A 27,873-nucleotide genomic window follows, 5' to 3' on the forward strand; every position below is an offset into this window, starting at 1 on the left:
AGGTTTGAGAGGACTCAGAGCAGGGAGATGCAGACCCATGCTGCAGTACCAGAAGCCTGATAACTTGGGCCGAGAGATGCAAGATTCCACGGTGCTAGGCGTCCGCGGCAGGCAGACACGCCGTGTGGAGTCCCTGGAAAGCCCGCAGAGAAAGGTCAATGCAAACACCTACAGTTCTGGAGCAAGGCCATGCCATTGGCTGAAGACATCACCCATGGGAGGGGCCGCTCCTGGCTACTGGGCCCTGGTGGAGACCGTGTCTGACCATGAGACAGCCGTGTCCACGGCTCCGCTGCTTGTCCTTAGGAGTGTGTGCGTGTGCGGCAGGCCTGCCAACGATCGGTGTCATGGTGGAACCGCTGCATCCAGGGCCAAACCCAAGCACATTCAGAGGACACAGTCACGTGACAGGTGGCCCAGTGCCCCAGGCCTCTCACCTTTGCTGCACCTGTTTCCTTAGCTCACCCCACCCCAACACATCCTGAGATGATCGCTAAAGCCGGGAGAAGAAGCTCAAACCCGATCTCTGAAGCGGCTGGCTCAATACACGGGGGCAGCCTCCCTAGAACCCCACCCAGAGGCGACCCGAAGGACAGTGGCAAGGCAGAGTTCCCGGCGGGGAACCTGATCAGCCACGGCCCGGAAGGACAAAGAAGCTGCCTGTGGTACTGACGACAAGACCGCGGGCAAGAGCTAAAGCTTAGCCACGGCTCCGGAGGGAACGGAAATTGAGGAAAAGCATCCAGATGGGCCCAGCCGACCGTGCGTTACACGTCAGTGCCCACCCAGAGCACCCACAGCCACAGGGCACCAAAAACCAGGCCTTGAGCCGGTTGACCCGAGAGATGACGGCCAGCCTCTACCCTCACCAGCCCCATGTTCACACAGCAGATCTGCGAGTGCAGTGACCTGCTGAGGGGAAAGCTGTGCCTGAGCTCAGGAGGCTCCCTCTCAGCAAAGCCGATCCAGCCACGGCCCTACCTAACACGCAGCCTGCTGTGCGCGCAAGTCAAGGAGGCCTCTACGGCACACCGTGCTTTAGGCTGCCAACCAGCCACTTGGTGACAACTGGTTACGTGGGAACCCTTTCAGCTGGAAGTGGCGGTAGTTTGTCTCAACTGCGATCCCTCCCACTCTGGGTGTGGGTCTGTCTTTGCTGAAGGAACACCTTGGCCTGCACCAGCATCGAATTTACCCAACTGGGTTCCACGTAACATCCGCTCAGAGCACGCACAGGCAGGTACACAGGAGCCGGTGACACAGGGTCCACGGGCATACCCCAGTCCGCATCCCTCAGGAGGTGGGAACCTCCTGGAAGAGGCTCCTAAAGGCCCAGATTAAATGCCGGCTCGGTGACCTGCCTCCCGGGCTGGGATACGTCCTTCAAGGTGAGTGGACAGACAAGAGATGGTGCTGGCGTCCCAGTGTTGTACAGGCCCAGAAAGCAAGAGCGGGGAGCAGGGGTGGCCCCTCACTGCCCTGCGGCCGCCCACGTCAGACTGAGTTCCCATCATCTCCGTAAGTTTCGGTTTGGCCAATCTAGAGGTCCTGGCTCAAGGGGTAGCGAAGTGTTCCACTGTGGAATGCTGTCATGGTGGCCCCCCGTCACTTGCTGCCTCTCGTGCCATAAGACCAGCAGGCCGAGCGGAGCTTCCGGGCTGGCCAGGGTGTTTGATGCCGGTCACTGAGAAGGGCCGAGCTACCAACACACAGGGCAGGAAGATGTCTATGGGGAAACCAGGGGATTCGCCAGGGCCTTTCCAGATGCTCTGTGACAGTCGTAATCACGACTGGGGTACTATGTCAGCCAGAACCACACAACTGTGACGAGCTGGGGCTTGGGCCACACAGGGTCTCACTGGAGGCTCCCTGATCCGGCCCAGGAACCAGCGCCACAGCAGGCTGGCCACCAGTCAGGCCACCCCAAGAGGGGGACAGGAAGAACATGTGCGTGAGCCTCACCTGGACGCAGACTAGCTCCAGGTGGTTCCCGACACCTGCCCCAGACACGGAGGCCAGCACCACCCTGAAGAACAAGGGAGGTGAGCCCGGTGTGAGAAGTGGCAGAGCTGAGTGGGGCCGGGGTCACAGCAGTCGGCCGGGCATTGCTGTCCAGCCCTGTCGCTGTGGAGCCTGGCACTCCTTCTTCCCCAGGGCTGCAGAGCTGCCACAAGGGGTACCCTCAGGAGGGCTGGAGGCATCTGACAACCGGACCCCAGGTGCAGCCCGTAGCTGTGGACCGACCAGCGCAGAGGCAAGAGCTCTGAGCCATGGCCCCCTTGTCTCTGGGCCCCCTGGGGGACGAACCAAACCCACCTGACACTGGGCTCCAGATCCAACACTCCTGATGCTCCTTCACTTACCACCCATTTCCCCAAACCCCACTCGCGCGGTTTTGCCTGGGAGCGCTTCCTGGAACGACTTGTCCGAGAAGCCACTCCCGCGCCTGCTGCTGGAGAGCCCAGTCTAAGACAGAGAGGAGACGTTTTGCCATTTAATTCTAACTTCATGCACTGTACTCAAAGCCTATCACCTGAATTCAGATTCTGTGACATGGGTTGAGACAAGTTTATGTTGTAGCATGTGGTCAGTTTTTGCCCATAATCCGTGTATGATGTGGACGAGGACCTCATTTTATTTACACACACACACACACACGTAAAACAAACCTGATATTCTAAAATAGTCTAAATTCACTTCCTATAATTTGGTGCCAAGTTGTTCGATTTCTTAGACACATGCAGATTTAAGATTCTTGTCTTCCTGGTCAGTCACTACTGATGGAGCCCCTACGTGACTCTCAGGCCACCAGACCAGAAGACCTTTTGGAAACCACTTTCTAATCCAAGAAAATGCATTTCCCAAGATAATACCAAATCCTCAACTGCCCTCTGGAGAGAAGCCTTCTTCTTTCCGGGGGCTCCTTGGGCAAGAGAGAGGGGGCCTAGCACTCAGGACCCGGAGGTACACCGAGGGAGCCCCGCCCAGAAGGAAACCAGCCTGGGGCCCTGGAGCAAGAACAGGAGATGCTACTCACCGCAATCTCTGTTACTAAAATATCAGTTATACTTCCCAACACGGTGACAAAGTCAAAGACGTTCCAGGCGTCTCTGAAATAGTTCTAGAGAGGAAAAGAGCAGTTAGTGCCGGAGGCCAGCAAGGCAGAAGCCAGGAGCGGCGTTGCAGGAAGTGTCCTCATCGAGAAAGGGGCAGAGGGACAGGTGGGCCGCCCCGGCTGGTAAGCAAACACCTGTGGGTCTGCGCAGGTGCAGAACCCAGAGCTGTCCGTCCAGAGAGGAGGAACATGGCCCCGCCTGTCTCCGGGAGCTGGGCTGGGGCAGAGCTCAGGCAGCTGAGAGCACAGAAGCAGCCCCTTCCTCCGGGCCCTGGCAATGTCGCATTTGCACTGGGGGCTCGGGGAATTCCCAGCTCCACGCTCTGAGTCCCTGAAGGGTCCCTTACAGAGAGGGAGCCAGAGTGCAGACCACCAAAACGCGAAGAGGGAGCCAAGGCACCTACCAGCACCCCAAAAGCGATGATCTTCAGCACGCATTCCATGGAGAACATGGACGTGAACACAATGTTCAGGCACTTCAGCATCAGCTCGTACTCGTACGGCGCGTCGTAGAACTGTGTGGGAATGAGCGCCATCGGCCGCAGGCTCGGCAGCCCCACGACACCCCCACCTTGACCTCCTGCCAGAGCACCGAGAGCTGCGCACCTGCCCAAGGTAGGGACAGCCGTCCCTGCTCTCCCCGTGTTCTCCAGGACACACCGCCTCAGCCCACAGAGAACCCTGGCCCGGGGCTACAGGAGGCATCCGATGGTGCCCAGGATGTGACCAGCCGCGACGGCGGCGCTCTCGCAGCCCAGCGGTCCCACACTGCCCCCGGGCCAGGCCACACACCTTCATCATGAGCACCACCGTGTTGAGAGCGATCATGGCCATGATGAAGTACTCAAAGGGAGGCGAGACCACGAATGTCCATGTCTTGTACTGGAATGACTGCTTGTCCCTGGGCATGTACCGCGTCAGAGGCTTGGCGCTGATGGCGAAGTCGATGCAAGCCCTCTGCACGGGGAAGGGGCAGTGAGCACCCGGAGGGGGCAGGGGAACCCCCACACCAGAGCATCCCACCCATGTCCTCCACCCTCGCAGGCAGCCTGGGCCAGCCTCCTCCTCTGCCCGCCCCCCGTGCTGGCCGCCAGCTCTGCAGCAATGAGTGAGCCCCACGCGGAAGGGAAGCCCAGTGCTTCTGCTCCGTGGCCCAGCAGAGCATCCGTGGCCCACGTGCACGTGAGGCAGAAGAGGGCGCCACCCACCTCGTTCTTCTCCAGGCTGCATTCAGACATCACCTTGTCCCCCTGCTCCTGGAAGGTGATGATGATCAAGGCCACGAAGATGTTCACGAAGAAGAAGGGGAAGACCACGAAGTAGACCACATAGAAGATGGACAGCTCCATGCGGTACCCAGGGCTGGGGCCCTGCTCCTCATAGGTGGCGTCCACGGAGTGTTTCAGGACCCTGCACCAAGAGCAAACACCAAGTGTCAGGGGGACCCGAGGACAGAGCCACGGAAAGTCAAGACCTGTATGACAGGTGAGGCCTGCATACCTGAACCCAGGGACGGCAAAAGGAAGGGGGTACTCAAGACTGTGGGCCCCAGCCCTCTCCCCAAGACTGCGGTCTCCTGAGGCAGATGACCTTCCCGACGGGCTTGTACTCAGGGCTGGTGGACAGCCATCAAGGGGCGGTCTCCGGGGCCCAGAGGTCCTAACCCCAGGACACGAGGAGGCCTGGGGATTCTGCCCTGCCCTGCTGACTCCTGGCTCACACCTGCTCATGCCCAGCTTCACCTGCCTTTAGAAAACTCTGGGCTCCAGGCACGGCACTGATCCCACCTTCTGAGTGGCGGTCCTCCCAGCCCCAAAGGGAGTCCCCTGTCATCCAGTGTGGCACGGAACACATACATCCCTCTGCCCACCCTTAACTGGGGCCAGAAGGGCAGGACAGGGAGATATCGAGCCCCATCCTCCCTCTGGCCTCCAGCCACTCAAAAACGATTTTCAGGCGATCGCTGTGCTGTGCACCTTGTCTGGATCTCCTGCTCCTCCCACTCCTGGAGAGCAGAGCCGTGTCTGCCCCGAGAGGGCCAACAGGGCATTTGCCGGGTGACTAAAACATGCCCGGACGCAGGGTGGGGGCTCCCTGCCCGAGCTACCCCTCTGCTCCCTGCTCTGCCACGTGGAGCAGTGAGCACTCACATGGGCCACCCTTCTCCCGTGGACACCGTGAACAGCGTCAGCAGAGCCCAGAGCACGTTGTCATAGTGAAAGTCGTATTTCTTCCACTGCCGCGGCTGAGCCTCCACCTCCTCCTTCTCGTAGTCCAGATACTGGCCCCTGGGGACGAGCACACACGTGAGGTCAAGCGTGAAGACAGAGGATCCAGACACACACATTTGTCGACAGCCAGCTGACTTCTGGAAGGGCTGCCCGTCCCACGGAGGAAGAGCAGTCTCCTCCACGGAGAGCGCTGGGCAGCGGGGGCTGCTCGCAGAAGAAGGAAGCTGGACCCCGCCCCCCTCCAGGTACAAGACCCAACGCAAGACGGACCGAGACGTGAAGGTGAGAGTTGACACCAGAAAGCTGTGAGACGACGACCCTGGGGCCTGGAACGAGGGGAACGACTGTTCGACGGGACGCCAACCCCAGAAGGAGATAAAGCAGACGTCATCAAAATGGAAAGCTTTGTGTTTCACAGCCTCGTCAACACGGAACGGAACCAAATACTGGAAAATCGCCTCTCTGGTAAGAGTTGGATCCAGAGTATACAAAGAACAATTATAATCAATTATTTTAAAAATGCCCCAATTTAAAAAATGGGTGAAATATCTGAATCGGCATTTCTCCAAAGAAGGTTTACCAACGTCCGATCCGCACACACAAGACGTCCAACATCAGGAGTCATCCGAGAAATGCAAAAGAAAACCACAGTGAGATGCTGCTGTATGCCCAGGAGGAGGACGATAATTAATTTTTAAAAAGGAAAATAACAAGAACTGGCAAGGATGTGGAGAAATGAGGACTCTCCCCAACGGCTGCTGGGAACACGGGCCGGGTCGGCCGTGCTGGAAGAGCCCCGCGGTCCCTGAGACGGGGCAGCAGAATCTGCACGGACCCATCAACTCCAGGGCAACGCGTCCACTCCAGAGAGATGAAAACATCCGTCCACACAAACACTTCATGGCAGCATCAGTTACACCAGCCAAAGGACGGAAACCACCCAGATGCCCGTCGACAGAGGACAAGGTAGATATGCTGGGCCACACCCGCAGCGCGGAATAAAATCCAACCATAAACGGGAACGATGTTCGGACACACGGTACAGCGCAGGTGACCTCAACAAGGAAAGAAGTTAGACCAAGAAGACCACATAGTTATGATTTCCTTTAGACGAACACGGAAATCTGTAAAGGCAAAAAAATAGATTCACGGTTGCTGAGGGGAGAGATGGGGAGCTGGTGGTAACAAAGAACATGGGAGTTTTTGTGTTATTTTTAACTTATGAAATTGTTCTACAGTTGACTGTGGTGACGGTTGCCCTATCTGTGAATGCATTAAAAAATCACGGAACTGTGAACTTCCAGGGGATGAGTCATAGGAATCACAGCTTAATAAAAACAAAGCAGACCACGGAATGGGGGAGAGGATGGGTCTTTGCAAATAGATGGTGCTTGGCCAGCTGGGTGCCCATCTACAGAAACCCGCCTGTGTCCACACTCACCTAACACACGGAAATCAACCCCAGAGAGACCCCAGATCCAAACGGGAGAGGCAGAAATAAAACTTCCAGAGGAAAAACGTAAGAGGACTTCTCCCTGACCTTCAGATAGATTTTCTGAACAGGACACAGAGAGCATTAAATGTAACAGAGATTAAGTGGCCCATACTACAATCACGACTTTGGTTTTTGAAAAGACACGTTTTAAAAAGTTGAAAACACCCCACAAAAGAGAAAAAGACAACCGTAACCCATAGATCTGACAAAGGATGGCGATCTAGGACCTTACAAAACTCCTACGAATCAGTCAGAAAGAGAAAGACAACCCATACAGGACAACAGGGGAAGCCGTGCCCAGACCCTTCCTGGGACACTGAGCGGTCCATCCCCTGGGGAGGACCCAGCATCACTGGCTACCACACGAATCACACCACAGAGAAGGGCCACCAGCCCCACATCAGAAAGGCTGAAGAGCGCAAGACAGAAAGCCCAAGTCTGCCCATGCAGTGCAGGCCTGGAGCCCTCGTCCGCATGGCGGAAGATGATTTCACACACGTCTGCCAGCACCTGCAGAAACACAGTGCACAACCCTGCAACCGACCGCCAGGTTTACGCCGTCCTGGAACCGCAGACGTGTGCTCCGAGCACACGTGCCCCGGACGAGTCAGGAAGGCCTCCAACTGGAAACATCCCCCATGCCCCGCAGGCACAGAGGGGCAGGCACGTGGTGACTCGCTCACACCAGAGAACACTGCCTGAACAGAGGCGACGGGGACCATCGCCTGCGGGGGGAGAAGGAGCTGCCCCTGCTGCCTTGCTCAGCACCCACCCCAGTCCCTACCTCCCTTTCCCCTAGCCCCCCCAACCGAGCGCCCCCTCCTGTTTCCTGTGGGGTGGGGCCAGATCCAGAGAGGGCAGCCCCCTGATCTCAGAGCCTGGCCTGGAGCCCTCCGGCCACCGCAGTGGCCCCCGTGTGCTCCCCGATGTCATGGGCAGGAAGACCATGTCCCGCAGAGTGGCGGGACCTTGGCTCTGCTGAGGGAGACGCGCGGGAAGTCCCCGGTGTGGCCTTGGGGCAGAGGCGCAGCTCTCAGTCGGCCCACGCGGCCCCTCCCCCGCCCCGCCCGGCCTCGGCTCACCTGCAGTCCCTCTCCAGCCCCTTGGACTCGTCCGTGCAGTAGAAGAACTTGCCCTTGAAGAGCTGCACGGCGATGACGGCGAAGATGAACATGAACAGCATGTAGACGACCAGGATGTTGAGGACGTTCTTCAGCGAGTTCACCACGCAGTCAAACACGGCCTGCAGGGGCGGGGGCCCGGCTCAGAGGCCCAGGGCCTCGGCCGGACCCACGGAGGGACCCGCCACCCATCCCCCAACACAGCTGCTGCATCTCCCGGGACTTGGGAGGGCGGGAGGTGCGAGAAAGGGCCTTACGGCCAGAAGGCCTGGATGCCGGCGGGACACTCACAGGACAGGCCACCTGCGTGAGGCCGGCCTGGAGCCCAGGTCAACTAGCATCGGGAGGGGCCCACACAGCGGGAACAGGGTCGGGGTGGGGAGATGGCCAGTCCTCTGCTCCCGCGTCCGGGCCTGCTTGAGGGGGCACGCTGTGCCCCTGCCCATCAGTGCGAGCCAGCACGGGGCAGAAAACCGCAGTGCTGTGGCCAGCTCCGACACGGGGACTTGAAGCGTGTTTTGGTGTAGCCCAGAGGTGACTCTGCCGTCTGTTAGCACCAGCACCAAGGCTTCTTCTCAGGCTCTTCCCCGCCTGGAAGCTCAGCCGGCCCTGGACTGCCTGCCAGACCCTGGCCTGGTCCCTGTCCCTCAGAGCCGAGGGGACCCCCGGCAGCCCGGGCTGTGCAAAGAAGCAGGTGCACGACCATCTCCTGAGATGCCGCTGGCCGACTCCGACACCAGCGGCTGCCTCAGCAAGTGCGGCCGCGGCCCCCTTGCCCAGGGGCCATGACACCTCTGAGCTGCCCGCCCAGGTCTGAGTCCCCACCTGAGGCTGCCCTCAAGCCGCCCCCAGCCCCCGCCCCCAGCACACCACCACCCCACAAGCTTCAGGTCCGCGAGGCCTGCCTCTGCGTGCTGCGCGGGCGACGTCACGGCACCATTTGGTGGGTTTAACCGAGTGGAAGATTCGCGAGCACTCCTCACAGTGAGGGCCACGCTCGGTACGTACCGTATTTTAGCACAACTCCAAGCTGGGGCTCACACTTTCTTTCTCCAGGACCTCAGCCCCTCCAACCCTTGGGGCCCGGCCCAGGAACCACTTCTCAGGAGCCCCCGCCCTCCCTGCGTCTCCCTCAGGACCCTCCACCTCTCTCAGCAGCCCCTTCTTCCTTTTTTAAATGTAACTGATTTGATTAGTCAGCGAGAGAGAGGAAGGGCAGAGGGAGAGAAAGAATCCCGAGCAGACTCCCCCCGAGCACGAAGCCTGACTCAGGACTTGATCCCACGACCGCGAGATCATGACCTGCGCTGAAACCAGGAGCTGGACCCTGGACCACCCAGGCGCCCCGCAGCAGCCCCTCCCCTTCCCTGTACAACAGCTGCTGGTGCTGCCCGGTCACGGGAGAGGAGCCTTCCAGAACACTCCAAGGGGAAGCTCTCCTCTGGGGACGAGGCGCTGAGGGAGCTGGACCCACTGACACGACGTGTGATCTCCCGGAGCTCCGCTCGCCCCATCCCACGAGGGGAGCTGCAGCCAGACCGGGTGAGTTCTACGGACACACGCACGCCACACGTGTGTGCACTCACACGCACACGCATCCACAGGGCACGCCAGGTGCACGCACACACACACCACACGCCACACGTGTGTGCACGCACATGCATCCACACGGCACGCCAGGTGCACTCACACGCACACGCACACCACGCGCCACAGAAGGCGGTCACACTTGCACCCACATGCACAGACATGTGCACACGCATGTACACGGCACACATACATGCGCGCACAGCCCTACACTCACGTGACAGCCATGCACACTGCCCAAACCCAGGTCCAGGCCCTCACCTTGAGCTTGGGCAGCCGCTTGATGGTCTTGAGGGGCCGCAGGACGCGCAGGACTCTCAGGGACTTGATGGTGTTGATGTCTTTGCCTTTGGATCCTCTAGAAGGGAGAAGCCACCCATGCAGAAGCAGGACGGCACCCGTGCCGCTCCCACAAAGCCGTCGGGTAGCACTCCCCTGTGCGTTCGGTCATAGGGCCCAGGGCGGATGGCCTAGGAACAGGCAGGCCTCCACCCGGCCAGCCCCACCGGCTGCCGCACCCCTCCTGAGGGAGCACGAGCCAGGCCTCGTCTGAGCAGACCAAGACCAGGCCCAGGGCAGCACCTGGTATATGGGGAAAGCCAGGCTTCCGGGTGGAAAGAACCCATTCTCGCAGACCACGTCCGCCATCTCCATGCGAGGGGTCCCCTAACGCCCACCCAAACCGGCTTCATCCGGCCGCCATGTGGACACCAACCATGGGGCTAAAGAGGAGAGAAGGGAGCTGGCCCCAGGACTGCAGACCTGGCTCAGAAGCCTACAAGACATTAGGGTCAGAGCCTTCTGGAAGGGCTGGTCTCTCCTGCTTTTCAGTCCCGGGAGAGGGAGGTGAGGGGAACATGACTGGGTCTCCCTGCCTGTCCTCACGCAGCTGCTCCCACACTCCTCCAGACGATGTCAAACTGACCGGGAGGGAGGGGAGGAGAAGGCTGACAGGCAGGCAGATGCGGAGGCGTGAAGGAGGACGAGCAAACGTCAGCTGAGTACTGGGCAGCTGAAGGGATGAGGCCACACAAGGGCAGACAAAAGAAGAAAGAAAGAAAGACCAAAGGAAAGAGAAAAACAGAGAGGGAGGGAAGGAGGAGGAAAGAGCCCACAGAGAGACCAAGAGAGCAGCGGACAAGGACACCCAGTGTGGGGGGTAAGACAGAGTCAGGAAAAGAACATTCCAGATACCCAACGCCGGCTCGGAGACCCAGGACCAGCAGGCCCAGGTTGGGGCCACGCACAAGGACGCTGGGGCAGTCCCGGCCGGCTCCCTAGGGCTGCCAGGGGCCCAGCTGTCATCAAACTCTGGGCAGCCTTCTCGCCAGCCCAAAGTCAGCACAGATCGTGGGGGTGGGGGGTGATCCCGAGGGAACGTCTCACTGCCTAAGGAGGCGATTCTTAGAAGCAAGGCCACAACCACACCCAGCAATGGCTGAGGACTCAGGACTGGGGTCCTAGTCCGTCCTGCTCAGAGGTCACCTCCCTCCAAGTTCCCAAGGAGCCTGCCCATGGGGAGAGGGGGCAGGGCCTCCAGTGGTCTTCTCTGGGCTCCACTAAGCTCTAGGGAAAGGCAGCTGTGAGGCTCAGGTGGGACCCGTGGGTTAAGGAGAGCTGGGGAGCCCTCGTCCCTTGGACCCGCCCCAAGACCAGCCGGGGCCTACATCCGAGCCAGGTCAAACTCCCTCCGAAACGCCAACCTCCAGACACGGTGTCAGGTGTTCCTGTCACCCTAGCATTCCGGACACCCGCCCGCAGGCCAGGTTCCTCCAGAAGCCCTGCAGACCAGTCCCAAGAGAACAGGGGCTGGCAGACCCCCCGTAGATACAGAAGGGAGGGTCACTGCTTTCCTTTCCTGGCGGAGGGCTCTCTGCAGGGACAGGCCTCAAGTGGTCCGTGCTCTGTGTCTAGAGACCTCACTCCCCGCTCGCTCGCTCGGAGCTCTCTCACTGAGTCCGCCCGGCTGCACTACACCCCTTCCCTGTCTTTCTCCTAAGCCCCTCACTGACACTTTATGCAGAAAGAAAACCAGTTATGACCCCCACAGTAGAGGCTGCGCATTGCCGGGGGGCAGTCATGGGGAACAGAGAGAAGAAACAGGCCCCAGTGCCGGAGCAGACACGTGGGAAGTTTCGTCAGGATGGCCAACGTCCTGGCAGTCACGGGGACAGCAGCTCCCACCCAGGCCCTCACTGCCCTCAGGGCCCACATTCCCGGCCTCCAACACTTACTTGGGGTGCCCTGCTCCAGCCCCAGCCCCCAGCCCAGTCCCCAGAGGTGAGGCAGCGACCCGTGGCCTGGGGACACGGCTCCCGGCAGCATGCGCTCTGGACAGTGGAGGGGGAGCAGAGGTGACACGTGGCAGTGAGCCGGCCCGGAGGGGCCACGCTGGGCTATGATGTGGGCATATGATGTGAGGGGCAGAGGGAAGGCATTACCCCATGAAGCTCCTACCGAGAGTCCAGCGACAAAGAGACAAAGAGAAGAGAGTCAGTGAGGAGGCGCCGCCGTCCCCGAATGCTCAGAGAAGATGCAGGTACCATCCCTCGGGTCCTCCTGGTCTCTGGGTCTCCCCTGTAGCTCCACCCCGGCCCCCACACCTGCCCCACGCCCACCCCCATGCAGGGTCTGAGGGAGTCGACCCAGGCCCAGCCACAAGGGAGCTGAGTGTGGACTCGGGAGTCAGAGAAACCGGGGCCCAACACTGCGGTGGGGGAACACCCGCCAGCGGCCGCCAGCTCCGGCTCTCCAGGTGGCACGGCCAAGGTCGGGGCGGAGAGCGGTTCTCGAAGACCCGAGAGGCAAGCAGCAGAGGCACCGGAGGCCTGCCCACCCGGGGTCAGAACCACAGGCCGTGGCAGGGACGGGTGGCCATGAGAAGCTTTCCGTCCCACACAGCCCAGTCCCAGGTAGACAGGAGGGGAGCTGCACACAGCCATGGAGGCCAGTGGGGGCCCCTCCTGCCCGAACCGCACACCCACCACAGCCCTGGGCTGGCAGCCCGGCCAGACCCAGGGCAGACCTGGTACTTACGAGAAGGCAAATGCCACCAGGGCCCCACTGACCACGATGAAGTCCAGAATATTCCACAGATCCCGGAAGTAAGCCCCAGGGTGCAGCAGAAGTCCCAAATCAATCATCTGCAGGGGAGCAACAATATTAGCTGCTGAATATTTCAGAAAGCAGAGCAGGGCCAGGCCCCAGACTCATGGGGTTGGGGGAAGGAGGCCACACCGATCCTGTCTTCTGAGGGCCTCAGTGGGGCCTCTGAACCTCAACACCATGGATCCAAATATCCCTACATGGTCACGGCTGGCTGAGATCTTGCCTGGGCTCCCCACCCTCTGGTGACACCCTCCCCTCGCCGGGCTGCAGTCATCCCCCACCCCAGGAAGCCCGCACCCTGCCCAGCCCGCAGAGGGTCAGCTCTCTGCAGCAGGAGGAAGGGCCGGTTCACGAGGACCGGCTCTGCCAGTCCCACAGCTGCAACTTCCGGCCGGCACCAGCTTCCATGTTCTAAAATGGGACAACAAAGAACACACCTCCCCCGTGCGTCTGCAGGAGGAAAAGAAGAAGCGGAGCTCACGCACAGACAGACACACACACACACCAGTCACCAAGCCGCGGGTACAACCCAAGCAGCCCTGTGGGCAAAGACTGCGCCCGTGCAGACACACGCAGCCACTTGTCAGACGCTGAGGAAGGAGGGAAGCCCATCAGGACTCAAGACGCAGAACAGAGCGCGGTGAAGCGGTGTGTCCGTCACTTCACAGGACGCCCGAGAGCTCTTCTGAGCACCCACTCAGCCCTCCCTCCTCCCAGCCTGACGTCACGGGACTGGCCCGAGGGGGACACGTTCCCAGGAGCCTGGAGGCCTGGCTGGCGGGTGGCAGTGGCAGGAGCGGCTCCTGGGCTCCCCCAAAGCCAGGTGTGCGTCTGGTGAACTGGCCTGCGCGCCCCCACCACACCCATGAGCACGCCCGTGTGCACGGTTCTCTTGGGAGCACACGGCCAGGGCACAGCCAGCACACGCCTCGTGAGCAGCCCCGGCCCGGCCGGCCCATGGTGAGGGAAGACCAGCGAAGCCCCGGGCCACCAGGGAACCACACATCTCACCTTGATCACCATCTCGAAGGTGAAGACGCCTGTGAAGATGTAGTCCATGTACTTGAGAGCCTAGAACCGCAGGAGGGCCTGTCAAGGGCCGGCCCGGACCGCCACCCCCATGCCCCCGGAGCCAGCAGACGGGACCCGGCCCGGCCCCCTCCAGCCCGAGGGCCGCACTCACATTGTTCCTGGGGGAGTCTGTCCGCACTGGGTCCTCGGCGGCCAGGGCGATGCTGCTGAGGGCAATGACCACAAGGATGACCATCTCAAAGTAGCGCATGGTCACGATGGAATGGCAAAAGCGGCGAAGCCTGCGGGCAGAGCACAGACCGCGAGGCCCCCGATGAGCGGGACCGGTCCCTCCCCGGGCCACACACCCAGCCCCTCCCTGCACGCCGTGCCACCCCACACCCAGGTTCTGCTGTGTCCCCTCAGGTGGCGGGCAGTGCCCAGGCGCCTGCTGGTGCCTCCGAGTCCTGAAGGGTGGCCCGGGAAGAGAGCCGGGAAGGCTGCAGGAACCCACAGCAGAGCCGGCACATGAGGAATGAGGGCTCAAAGCCACCCCGCACAGTCCCCCGCTGTGTGTGGACGGCCGCGCCCTCTACAGATTTACAGAGGCGGGGGGGGGGGGGGCTGCTCAGAGAGGACAAGGCTGGACCCCAGCCTCCTGTGCACGGCGGGTGCACGACCCTCCTCTAGGTCCGTGCTGGCCCGTGCTCGCCCCCCCAGGGCTGCAGGGTCCCCGCCAGGGCTGTGGGGTCACCTGCCTCCCTGCAGCACCACGGGCATTACTGACCACGACTCTGCTCTGTTAGGCACATGCTGGACCCTGGGGCCTGGTGCTGCACGGGAGTGTGGCCAGACACCAACGGGAGACTGAAATGCTGGCAAAGCCTACACCATGGCGGCAGGCAGTGACCAGGAGCTCTGGGAAGACCCCTAGGTGGGGAGGAAGGGGGCAGGGAAGCCAGTCCCCTGGGAGGAGCAGCCACAGAAGCAGAACCCGGGGGAGGCGGGACAGACCGTGTCTCACTCTGCAGCCCGGCCCCCTCTCTGACCACTTCCTACTCTTAGGGCCGAAGGTCTGAAGGGAATTCCACCTCCCAGCCGCACCCACCCACGCTCTCTCCGCCTTGAAGGGGCTACCGTGCTCCCCTCTCCACGGGGACCACCGCCATACTCTGCCCCCGCCCCCGGCCAGAGCCTCTGGTGACCTCCCGCCACGCCACCCTCTGTGCACACGCCTCTCCCTTCTCCGGGACACTCTGTCTCTGCCTCTTTCATCCTGTGTCCTGGGACTGAGTATCCCCTCAGCTCTCCCCCTCATCATGCCCCGAGTCCACCCGGCTCCCAAGCCCCAGCAGAGACCCGACGCGGACTGTCCCTGCTCCACAGGACCCGCACCCGCCTGCCCCCAGCTCAGGTGGGGTGGGGGGGCAGCCGGCCTGCAGAAACGCCCGGGGTCATCCCTGACATCTCCTTCCCTCTCCCCATCTAATCTATCAAGTTCCGCAGATTCTCTCCCAACTGTCTTCCCAAGCACTCCACTCCCAAACTCCCCACACGGCCTCCGTCATCTCCTCCTGAAGACCGGGCCCGCCCGCGGAGCTCTGTGCAGGGCTCTGCGGACGCCCAGGCTGGCCGTGTCCCCACCGACCCCCATCGCCGGCCACCGCCTGCTCCTCCGGCACACGTCCGCGCTCACGGGCAGCACCGTGCCCCCTAGCAGGGCCCAGTGAGCTCCCAGGAAGTGGGTGCCGAGCGAAGGCGTGAAGACAGGCAGAGAGAGGGCACGTGTGCAGGGGTGGGGCCGGAGGGCGCAGCCAGACTCCGTCAGACCCTCTGCCCGCACCTTCGCTCTGTCTATTGCCTCTGTGGGTTGGTCTCCCTGCCCTGCCCCACCACCTCCCCGTCCCACTGAGACCCGACCTGACCTTCCCACCCCCACAGCAGTTCCCTCCGAAGCTCTGGGCTGCCTCCTAGTGCCTCCCACCCTGTGAGGGCTTAGGTGCCCTCCTGACTGTCTGCTCTGCTCTCTGTCTCTCCTACCTGCACAGAAGCTTATCAAGGACGGGGTCCTTGTCCGTTCTGCTCATTCCCCTGTTCTCCCAGCACCTAACCTGCCGTTAGGGAAGTCCTGGGTGACCTACGGCACCAGTTGGACTGATGAGGGGGCGAGAAACGCCGGCGACTTCATGATACACCGAGAGGAGAAACACAGGTGGACACGTGAGTGGACATCGTGGACACACGCAGGCATGCGTGCATGGCGGGCACGACGGAAGGGGACACACGAGGGACATAAATGGGACACGTGCGCGGCAATGAGCAGTCCCAGCTGCGGGGGTGGCAGCTCTGTGGCTGACCGGGTTCGAGCCCTAGCCCTGCTGCGGGGCTCACTCCTGTGCATGTGCGGACGGGCTGGGGCCTCGCCGTGGCTCTCCATCCTCATCTGCGGGGTGACCGCCGTTGCTGGGGGATCAGGACTCTAGTTCATGTGAAGGGCATGGAACCATGCCCACCAGGCCACGTCTAGCACACGCTGCTACCGTGCACATGGACCACGGCCACGGATATGGGACAGGCACGCGGCGTGGGCGCACAAAGGAGACTCACAGGTTGGTGGGGCTTAAACAGAACATGGAGCTGTACGGCACGATGGGTCGGGGGCCGCTCCGCATCACACCATCGGCCTCCGCCTCCTTCTTCCCCTCGGCTTGGCTTTCCAGGTCCACGTTACCACCTACAAGGACACAGGGCCACCCAGTTAGAGACGTGGTGCCTGCGAAGCCGGCGCCACACGGCCTCACCCGTACAGCAGACAGGTTCCAGCCCCAGCCCCACTGGCCTGCAGGGACCCAGCCAGGGAACGGCGTGGGCCTAAGACCCCGCTTCACAGGAGACCCCCTCCGACAGCGGCTGAGGACGGAGCCAGCACCGGGCACCCTTCTTCCCCTCCCCCTGCACGAGGGTGAGCGTGGGAGCAGCACCGAGCCCGGGGTCCTGGCTGTGGGCACCTCCGCCCCACCAGGGACCACTGGTCTAGATGTTCTGTGAACACCAAAGTCCCCCTCGGCCCCCAAGACCAGGGCCATCAGGCTCCGCTCACTGGGTTCAGGGCTCGGTGCCTCTTGGAGAAAAGGCAGCATGTGTCTGTGTGGTAAGAAAACCCCGCAGGGATCTCGGCCAGCAGGACAGGAAGGAGCGGGGACCTGCCCTGGACCACAGACACTCCTCTGAGCCCGGGAGTCCTGGCAAACCCAGCCTGGGACCCTGGCAAAGGCCTACAGAGCCAGGACGGTGACCCGGGGAGGACTTCAGCAGAGCCTACGTCTCACAGGGGCCCCCGCTCGGCCTCACCGCTCGCTGCCCTGCCCCTCAGTCTGCTCCTGTGCTTTCCCACACCTCAAACCACCAGGATTCACCAGGATTCTTGTGTCTGTGCGTCGTGCTTTTTCTCCCAACTGACTTTTCATTTCTCACTATCCCAAGGTGCGTTTCTGTTCCTGTGGGTAACGGAGTTTCTGAGACCACAGGGGTGCCCGGGAAGACGGGGCAGTGACTTGGAGCCAAGGCCCAGGACTGGACCTCACACGGCATCCCACGAGAAACGGGCTGTTAGAAGGCAGCGGAGAGGAGGGTGCGGCCGCCAGTCCCAGGGAGGACGGCTGAGCCCGAGAAAAGGCCCCGGGCGCGCGTGGAAGAGCTCAGGCCAGCAGCTCCCGCTGACGTCATTCAGAATCTTCCAGAAAGCCATTTGGCAAAGAAGTCCTAAAGAATTCTGCTCCCTGATTTAATCTGTAACCTGCATTCACAAAGGTGTTTGTTGTAAGTTCTTCTACAGTGACAAAAAACTATAAAATGCACAATCGTAGGAAAAAGACTGAGTGCGCAGTATTCCCGTGACTCACCACACGATAGATATGTAAAACGCCTACAAATACTTCCAAGGACAAAAGAAGCTTACGATATTGTAAGTTAAAAAAAAAAAGGTTGCGTAGTTGTACATCCCCGATGAGCTCAACTCCAGAACAGTCACACATGTGGGGAGAGAAGCAACACCAAAACAGTACTAATTGTGGGGATCGTTCAACAGCGGACAGGAATTTTAATTCTCGTCACAACATTTTTAACATTTAAAAATTTTTTTCATGATGAGCATGCATTACTTTTAAATTAAGAAAAATTTATTATTTTAAAACCACAGCTTTTCTTTTCGGACTCCTCAGTAACAATAAGGCAGGACCAATATGGACTCAGTGAAGAGTTTGGCTGCACAAGATAAGTGGAACAAAGATGCCAGAAACTGGATGGAAACACTCTCCTGGAACAGATCTACAGCAACCACAAATGTGATCAATGAGGTCAAAGCAGACCAAAACACAGGAGAGGATCAACACAGAACTGCAGCAGACCAAGTTCGTTGTTAGAACCAAGTCACTAAGAAACGAACAAGCAAACCGACAAACAAGACTTGACAGTTACGAAAATTCAACCCCGAAATGGGGCAGTCCACCCAGCAAAATGGCCAGCTGCGGAGCGGGGACGGTAGAACACTCACGAGCAACAGCCACATGCTGGACATGGTCCAAGGGCTCCGCGCGTCCTCACAGCGCTCCCCGGCTCCCGCTGTCACCTCTGCGTTCTAGATCAGAGCTGAGACATTACTGCACGGGGACATGATCTGCCAAGGCTGGGATGAGGGCCCTGAGCCCTGGGCTTGCGACGAGGCGGGAGATCCAGGCGGGGTCACACTAAACTACTCTCCTCCGAGGGGCTAAAGTGAGCCAGGCCGGTGGTGCCTTGGGCCTCTGGGAGAGCAAACGTCATGACGAAATCATCCCTCATCCGGCCCCACAGACGGGGCGACCCATCCCAACTTGAAGAGAACTTCAGCCCTCCAGACCTCCACGCTCTGGAAAGAATTTCTCTCCTGTACATTCAGAAGGGCACGAGCTGTACACCTCCCTTGGGAGAACTGAAAAAGGAGTCCAGCAACTCATTTTCTACAGGGCTTCGCTATCTCACAAAAGCCCAGCCAAGAAATGGCAGAGTAAGGTCAGTCACACCCAAACTCAAAATAAAAACCGTCGCCAAACACACCAAGGATCAAGGTCCCCATGAATGAAAAGACAGCAGAAATAAGTAATAGGTTACCTCCCCCTCCCCCGGCTTCGGATACAAGAGTTAAAAAAAGTGAGATGAGAATATAAAGTATGTAAATATAAATACGTAAGTAAATAAAAAACGAATCTTAAAGAAATGAGTGAACAATCAATGTCTATAAAATTACCCAGCATTTCCATGACCTGTGGCAGAGAAACTGAAAATGCACTCATCTTCCCACCGAAAACAACCAACACGCTGAACAAAACATATAATGTAAGTGTTTTAAAGGCGCTGGGAACAAACCAACCTGGACAGAAGCCAAGAAGCTACAATCCCGAGAGAAGAGAAGCACAGAGGTGACCCCGAGTTACCCCAGCTTTCCCCCTAAGCCCATGTACCTATTTGCAGGGTGAGGGAACAGCCCAGTCGAAAGCGACACTCTCACAGGGAGAAAGAAACAAAGACTGGTGTTTGGGAACGGCGAAGTATCTGGGAATGAGGGGCAAAATCCCAGAGTGGGGTGTCGGGGAGACGAGACGCGCGTCCCAATTACTGCCCCCGCACACTGCGGCAGGTGCGAGAGGAGGCCTGTCTCCCCTAGCGGCAAAGGCCCTCCAGGAAGCTCGTGTCGGGGACGACAGCAAGGCTGAAGGCTGGACGCGGCCGTCAGCGCCGACAGGTAACTGGGCGGGCAGCGACCCTACTGGGCTGCTCCCGTGTGTCGGCGGCCCGTTACGGAGCTGCGCGGCGGGGGACCCCTGCCCTTTACCCTCACTCTGCGACAAGGCCTGCTCCCTCCTGGGCACGGCATTCTCAGGAATGCGCATGTTGTAGCAGGAAGGTCTGTAGTTAAGAAGGACAGAAAATGGTATTTATCAAGAACACAAGAAATAATAAGCGTTGGGGGGTGTGGAGAGGAAGGAGCCCTCGCGCACTGCCGGTGGGAATGCAAACGGGTGCAGCCGTGGCGGAAGACAGTCGGAGGCGCCTCAGAAGAAACCCGAAAAACAGAATCACCACATGATCAGTGACTCCACTACTGAGGACTTACCACGGACTAGGAAAACACTCCTCAGAAAGCTCCAGTCCTGGCAGCGGCATTTACCACAGCCCAGTGTGGACCAGCCCGAGGGCGCAGGGACAGATGAGTGGATAAAGATGGGCACTCGGCGTTGACAATGAAATCTCGCCCCCGGCAACACCACGGACAGATCTGGGGAGCACTGGGCTAAGCGAGATAAGTAAATGCAAGAAAGACAGATGCCGTAGGACCTCACTCACAGGTGGATTCAAGAAACAAAACATCTGAACAAATTAAAAAGAGACAAACAGGGGCGCCTGGGTGGCTCAGTGGCTTAAAGCCTCTGCCTTCAGCTCAGGTCATGATCTCGGGGTCCTGGGATCAAGCCCCGCATCAGGCTCTCTGCTCAGCGGGGAGCCTGCTTCCTCCTCTCTCTCTGCCTGCCTCTCTGCCTACTTGTGATGTCTATCTGTCAAATAAATAAATAAATAAATCCTAAAAAAAATTAAAAAATAAAAGGAGACAAATTAAAAAGAGACAAGCAAAAAAATGGGCACTTACATACAGAGAAAAACCAGGCTGCCAGAGAGGAGGTAGGAGGGGAGACACGTGAAATAGGGGAAGGGGCTCCAGAGGCCACTGACCATGACGAACGCTGGGTGATACAGAGAACTGCTGACTCGGGGTGCCCGGGCACTCGGCCGGTGAAGCCTCTGCCCTTGGCTCAGGCCGTGGTCCCAGCGTCCTGGGATCGAGCCCCGGGTCAGGCTCCCTCCCTGCTCGGCGGGAGTCTGCTTCCCTCTGCCTCTGCTCTGCCCCCCTCCATGCTCTCTCTCTTTCCTCTCAGATAAATAAAAACAAAAAAGGAATTGCTGAGTCACTGTATTGTACACCTGAAGCTAATATAACACTGTCTATTAATTATACTTCAATGAAAAAAGAACAAAAATGATATAACGAAAGATCCAAGACGCAATATAAAAAGGAAAGCCAAGAAACGGATGAATCTAAAGAAACGTGATCTCTGTAAAGTCAAAACAATAGTAACATCCACTTTTTAAGATCAGGAAAGGATCAAGCGTTGTCCCACAAAGGCCGACCGTGACAAGGAAGTTGGGGGAAGCGTGATCGCAGCTGCCACCCCGGGGTCCCAGCATCGCCCGCGGGAGCTTAGAGCGAACCCAAGGACAGACTTGGTGACAGGCGCCGCCGCCATGACAGGGAGCACCGCGAGAAAAGAAACCCAGACAGAGTGCGTAGCTTTTAAACTAGCAGAGGGAAATGTGACACATAAGCAAGTAAGTGACCAATTTCTCCTATTTCTAACAGAGTGGAAAGAAGAAAAAAGCACAGGAGAAATGGAACGAATGCCACACTCTGAAGCGGATGAAGCAATAAAAAGGTAGAACGAGACCGACGAAGCGAGTCCGAGTGACCCGACTCGGTCCACAGGCGCGGCCCGGCGGCCAGCTCTGGCCACCAGCTGTGCCCTTCAAACCCCAGTTCCAGGCAGTGTCCCAGAGACACGCCCAAAACGTAAGGCCACATACAGGTCACAAGCCAAAAGCTGGAAAACGATACACCTGCCAGATGTTCGAAAGAAAAACGGTCCGTTCTATTTTCGCACAGAAACACACACTTTAAGAAAAAACCACTGGACTGACCGTGGTCAGCAGGGGTCGCGCAGACCTTGTGAGACGTCAAGGTTCACACATAGAGAAAATCCCCCAAATACAGAAAGCGACATATATCTTAATAGAAGTTTTGTGGTTTTTAATGAAGAAATAAAAGCCCCACAAAAGAGATTCAGATTCACAGAGCTCTTGTTGTAGAAACACGCATAACAACGGCCGGTCACCTGTCAGACGGTCCCCACAATGAGATGCATGTTCCAAACTATTCCAAGAACAGACAAGTCTAAAAAAAGAAAGATTTCGGGGCGCCTGGGGGGCTCAGTGCGTTAAAGCCTCTGCCTTCGGCTCAGGTCATGATCTCAGTCAGAGTCCTGGGATCCCCGCATGGGGCTCTCTGCTCCACGGGGAGCCTGCTTCCCCCTCTCTCTCTGCCTGCCTCTCTGCCTACTTGTGATCTCTGTCTGTATTCAAATAAATAAATAAAGTCTTAAAAAAAAAAAAGAAAAAAAGAAAGATTTCAATGCACCCCACTCAATTATCAATGGGTCAGTCACTGATATGGCAAAACACGAGTGAATATACAGAATATTTAGCAATAAAGACTTGGTTCAGCAAATACAAAAAGGCCAGTGACTAACTGACCATAATAAAAAAGTACATTAAAAAAATTTTTAAGGCCAGTGTTCCCCAAATTAGAGAAAACATATTCCTCTTTTCCCTTTGTTTTAAAGATTTATATATTTATTTATTTGAGAGGGAGAGAGAGAGGGAGAAAGCATGAGTGAGAAGGGCAAAGGGAGGGGAGAAAGACGCACAAGCAGACTCCACACCACGTGATCCCACGGCCCCGAGATCACGACCTGAGCTGAGATGATGAGTCGGGTGCTTAACCGACTCGCACCACTCAGGTGCCCCAGCACATTCCTCTGAAGCACGGGGGGGACTTACAAAAGCTGACCGCGTGCCAAGCCATAAAGCAATTATAAGTGTATCTCGAAGGAAACCATCATACGGGGTCTTCCTCTTTAACCCCCAGTGCAATTAAGTTAGAAATTAAGGCAGTAATCAGGAACAAAAAGATCAATTAAGATTTAAATTTTCTAATTGGAAATTAAAAAACAGACTCTACCGAGTTCATTGGTCAAAAATTATGTATTTATGGGCAGTATAACTATGTCTACATAGAAAACAAAGTAATCTGCAGAGAAACTATTTAGGCTAAGAGGAAATTTTGCTTGGCAATATGTGGCTAGAAACAAAGCCAACATACTTAAAAATACAATGTTTTAAACAATATAATTTAAAAAACAGAATAAACAAAAATCAAAGACAAATAAAGGAATTTTAGGGCAGTGAAACTACTCTGCATGATACTATAAAGGTAGGTATATGTCCTCATATCTTTGTCCAAACCCTTAGAACATAAAACACCAAGACTGAACTCCAATATCAACTCTGAACTCCGGGCGTAGGCTCACTGACTGTAACAAATGCACCACTTTTACGGGGGTGCTGATAGGAAGGGAGGTTGGGTGGTGAATATACAGCAAATCTACACTTTCTGCTGAATTTTACTGTGAACCCACAACAAAAAGATAAACTGCTTGATATAAAGGAAAAGAGATATAAATACAAAATCAAGGAAGTAAGATAAAAATTCTATAATCTTACATTTGAATGACAAATGGCAAAAGAATACATGACATATTCTTCTCTTTAAAAAAGAAAAAAGTACAACATCTATTCATGGAAAAAAGAAACCTCAACAAAGTAGGTTTTAGAAGGAACAGACCTCAACATAATCAAGGCCTTATATGAAGAAACCAAATCTAGCATCATATGCGATGGTGAAAAGCTGAGAGCTGTTCCCCTAAGATGAGGAACAAGACAGGACATCCACTCTCGCCATTGTTATTCAACATCGTACTGCAGGTTCTAACCACAGCAATCAGACAAGAAAAGGAAATGAAAGGCATCCAAATTGGTAAGGAAGAAATCAAATTTTCACTATCTGCAGATGACATGATACCCTAAAGAGAAAACCCAAAGACTCTACCAAAAAACTATAAGTGACGAAAACATGAAATGAACTGATAAATGGACTCAGTAACGTTGCAGGATACAAAATCCATATACAGAAATCTGTTCCACTTCCATACACTAATAATGAAATGTCAGAGAGAAAAATTCAGAAACTACTCTCACTTACAATTGCACCAAAAATAATAAAATAACTTAACCAACGAGGGGGAAGACCTATACTCCCAAAACTACAAAACGCTGATGAAAGGAATCAAAGATGACACAAATACATGGAGAGACATTCCAGGCTCATGGACTGGAAGAACAAATATTGTTAAAATGTCCATATTACCCAAAGCAATCTACAGATTTAATGCCAACTTCATCAAAATATGAACAGCATTTCTCACAGAATTAGAACAAGTAATCCTAAAATTTGTATAGAACTGAAACATTCCTGAATAGACAAAACAAGCTTGAAAAGGAAGGACAAAACTGGAAGTGTTGCAATCCCAGATTTCAAGATACACTACAAAGCTGTAGTACTCACAACAGTACGGAACCGGCACAAAAATAGAGAGATTAAAAGAACAAAACAGAAAACCCAAAAATAAACCCGTGTTTATAGGGTTAATTAATCCATGACAAAGGAGGCAAGACTACCCAACGGAAAAAAGTCTTTTCAATAAATGGTGTTTGGTGTGGGGGGTGTCGCCTGGGTGGCTCAGTCGGTGAAGCATCTGCCTTCAGCTCAGGCCATGATCTCAGGGTCCTGGGACCGAGTCCTGCGTCAGGCTCCCTGCTTCTCCTTCTCCCTCTACTCCTCCCCAGCTCGCTCACTCTCCTGCTCTCTCTCAAAAAATATAAATAAAATCTTTTTTAAAAAATGGTATTGGGAAAATCAGACAGCTACATGCAAAAGAACGAAACTGGACCATTGTCTTACACCATACACAAAATTGAACTCAAAATGGATGAAAGACCTATGTGTGAGGTCTGAAACCATAAGAACCCTGGAAGAGAGAACAGAGAGTAATTTCTCTGACACCAGCTGTAGCAGCATTTCTCTGGATATGTCTCCTGAGGCAGGGGAAACAGAGGCAATATTAAACTATGGGGCCTACATCACAATAAAAAGCTTCTGAACAGCGAAGGAAACATTCAACAACCACAAAGAAGGACAACCTACTGAATGGGAGAAGGTATTTGCAAAGGACATATCAGATGAAGGGTCAGTATCCAAAATCTTTAAGGAATTTACACAAGTCAACACCAAGAAACCCCAAATAATCCAATTAAAAATGGGCAGAAGACACGAACGTTTCCCAAAGACGACATCGAGATGAGAAGATGCTCAACATCCCTCATCACCGGGGAAGTGGAACTCAAAGCCACGAGGAGATACACCTGTCACACCTGTCAGAATGGCTGGAACCAGCAGTGTGCAGCAAGCGCTGGGCAGGGTTCAGAGAGAAAGGAACGCTCGCACATCAGCACTAGCGCCTGAAAGCAAACTGGCGCAGCCATGTGGAAAGGAGAAGGAGGTTAATCAAGAAGATGGGGCGCCTGGGTGTCTCAGTGGGTTAAAGCCTCTGCCTTCAGCTCAGGTCATGATTCCAGGGTCCTGGGATCAAGCCCCACATCGGGCTCTCTGCTCAGCAGGGAGCCTGCTTCCCCCACCCCCCCGCCTGCCTCTCTGCCTGCTTGTGATCTCTGTCTGTCAAATAAATAAAATCTTTTTTTTAAAAAAAAGTTAAAAATAAAATTACCACATGGTGCAGCCACTGCACTACTGGGGATTTACCGAAGGACACAAAAACACTAATCCGAGAAGGTACACGCATGGGCGTTGGGGGGCTCAGTCCGTTAAGAGCCCAACTCTGCATCTCGCCTCAGGTCGTGATCTCAGGGTGGGGAGATCGAGCCCCGTGTCAGGCTCCACACTCAGCAGGGCGTCTGCTTGGGCTGCTCTCTCCCTCTGCCCTCACCACCACACATGCGCGTGTGCTCTCTCTCTCACATAAAAAATAAGCAGACCTTTAGAGAAAGAAACCAGCACCCGTGTTTACTGCAGCACTGTCCACAACCGCCGACCTAGGGAAGCAGCCCCAGCGCCCACCAGTGCGTGAGCGAATGAAGACGTGACAGGCACACGCGCGAGGGAACCGTGCTCAGCCGCAGCGCGACGAGATCCTGCCACGGGAACCCCAGAGACGGATCTAGAGAGCACGGCAGTACGTGAAGTCACAGGAGAACAAACACCACGTGCTTTCACGCGTATGTGGAACCGAATAAACGAACCCAACAAAAGAAAAAAAGACACAGACTCTCCGCTGTAAAGAAAGACTGGCGGTTCCACAGGGGAGATGGGGCTGGAGATGGGTGAGACAGGGGAGGGGATTACGAGGACACTTGTCTCGATGAGCCCCGAGTGACGCACAGAACGGCGGCGGCGCCGTATCGCGCACCTGAAGCTAGCGTGACACCGCACGCCAACGACACCGGCATTTAAATGAATCGTTATTCCGATTTAAAACGGAAAAAAGTTCTGAAAAAGTTGGAAGCAATAAAACGCAGTAGCAACAACCACACCGCTAAACAAGCATCATTTCCCAGCAAAGGGGCCGCCGCGTCTCAGATCAGGCTCCACAGAAGCCGCAAGACAAGCAGCCGCAGGAGGGTGACCGACTACTTCCAGAATAAACGGGAAGGAAGTGAGGAAAACAGAACAGGAGAGAGAGAACAGCCAAGCAAGAGTGTGGTGGCAGGTAAAACCCTGTAATAGTAGGGTCAGGCTGTTCCCACATGGGCTCTGGGGTCTGAGCTAAGCCTCAAAGTCGTCCCAACCTGAAGCCACAGGCTGGGCTCTTCTGGCTTTACACCACCCCTTCACTGGCTCTGGCCGCCTGGGTGATGTATGTCCACTTCCTGCCCTCTCCCTCCGGTGGTCCGCGGCAGTCCTCCAGGAGGAGCTGAAGGCGAGGCCGCTGAAGTAAGAGGACAGAAAGCGTCCCGTGCACAGGTCTTCTTGGAGAGATGGCTGACTCCACGTCTGGGGCAGAAAAGGGACACGATAATCCTGGAACACACTGCTCTTGATGAAAACCAGAAAGCCATCAAAGACAACACAGGCATGTGAGGTCAAAAAAAGGCCAACTATAAGGTGCACCCAGTGACCAAAGATGGGACAATCTGAGCACCAAAAGTAATAGTGAGTTCCAAGAACTAAAGCACATCAAACACATTAAAATAAAAAAACTCGTACTAATAATTCTATAAATGTCGAATTGGCCATATTTAGAATTTCTGGGCACAGGTTCACTATTATAAAGACCCATACACAGGGGCGCCTGGGGGCTCAGCTGGTTAAGCAATGACTCTCCAACTCAACGCGGGTCTCAACCTCAGGGTCGTGAGTTCAAGCCCCACACTGGGCTCCACACTCAGCACGGAGCCCGCTTGTCCCTCTTCCTCTGCTCTTGCCCACGCCACCCGCCACCTCAAATAAGTAAGATCTTCTCTCAAATAGAAACGAGCAAACAAATGATGCCCATACGGAAAGGCACAGAAGTAAGCATGTATCTTTCTCACTACAAATACCAACTACATTTCCAGCAGTTGACGAGGTAAGTTCCTCCTTCCAGGAAAGGTAAAAATAAGAAGTGCACAAAGAAAACAGAATCATGAATTCACCATTGTGTGACGCAAAACTCAGTGTCTACGAAAACCTTCAGGGAAAAGCGTGGTAGAGAACTTCAGGGTGGATGGACCAGGACCAACCACTGTCGGTAGCAAAGAGGAAAACACGTGACCCCGACACGACGTGGCCACGTAAGGGCAGCAGGAAGCCCACCTGCGGAGCTTCCCGGAAGGGTTTTGTTGGCTTCCAATCGAGTCTCTCGATCCGTAGTTTACAAACAAGGGCAATTCTGCCTTCCAGGGACACCTGGTAACCTCTGGAGACATGTTTTAGTTGTCCCAGGGTTAGGGTGCTGCCAGCATCTTGAGGGGAAAGGCCAGAGATGCTGCTGAAGAGCTTCAAAACCACAGGCCTGCCACCGCCAACACAACAAGTCAGAAGCTCTGCCTTAGACTGAACTTCCAGTCAACAGGAGACGCTGAGGACAGAGGGCGGTATCAAATGACACCATGAGGAAATCAGTCCATGCAGAACGGGGGAAGTCGTACAGGACAAATGACAGAGCTTCCTCGACAAAAAAGGGCATAAAACAAGAGAGGCGAAGTTGCCACAGAGGGAGACACAGAGCAAGCAACGGCAGAGGAGTAGCCCTTGTTTTGACCCTGATCCTAACAAGTCAATGGTGAAAAGTTATGTTTTAGAAAATTGGTAAAATTTAAACTTGGGATCGACATTAAGTAATATTGTGAAATTATTGTCAGTATTGCTAGGTGTAAGAATGCTCTGTG

The 27,873-nt window shown here is 56.1% G+C and overlaps 1 protein-coding gene across 15 annotated transcripts in view; it reads right to left on the reverse strand.

Moving 5' to 3' along the window:
- Positions 1 to 27,873, reverse strand: part of CACNA1B (calcium voltage-gated channel subunit alpha1 B) — a 179,992-nt gene that overhangs the window by 43,698 nt on the left and 108,421 nt on the right. For 8 of the 15 annotated variants that reach the window (XM_046022833.1, XM_046022822.1, XM_046022830.1 and 5 more), the window contains 12 exons: positions 16,276 to 16,402; positions 13,841 to 13,970; positions 13,669 to 13,728; positions 12,586 to 12,692; positions 11,991 to 12,002; positions 9,811 to 9,907; positions 7,924 to 8,084; positions 5,266 to 5,403; positions 4,324 to 4,525; positions 3,908 to 4,072; positions 3,520 to 3,630; positions 3,038 to 3,121 (listed from right to left, as the gene is read on the reverse strand). In XM_046022833.1, the coding sequence (XP_045878789.1) occupies positions 3,038 to 3,121; positions 3,520 to 3,630; positions 3,908 to 4,072; positions 4,324 to 4,525; positions 5,266 to 5,403; positions 7,924 to 8,084; positions 9,811 to 9,907; positions 11,991 to 12,002; positions 12,586 to 12,692; positions 13,669 to 13,728; positions 13,841 to 13,970; positions 16,276 to 16,402 (1,394 nt within the window). The remainder of the gene's footprint in view (positions 1 to 3,037; positions 3,122 to 3,519; positions 3,631 to 3,907; positions 4,073 to 4,323; positions 4,526 to 5,265; positions 5,404 to 7,923; positions 8,085 to 9,810; positions 9,908 to 11,990; positions 12,003 to 12,585; positions 12,693 to 13,668; positions 13,729 to 13,840; positions 13,971 to 16,275; positions 16,403 to 27,873) is intronic. The other 7 variants (XM_046022836.1, XM_046022834.1, XM_046022835.1 and 4 more) reach the window with 1 other exon arrangement.

This window comes from Meles meles, chromosome 11 (genome assembly GCF_922984935.1).
Source record: "Meles meles chromosome 11, mMelMel3.1 paternal haplotype, whole genome shotgun sequence".
In the NCBI taxonomy this organism is placed as follows: domain Eukaryota; kingdom Metazoa; phylum Chordata; class Mammalia; order Carnivora; family Mustelidae; genus Meles; species Meles meles.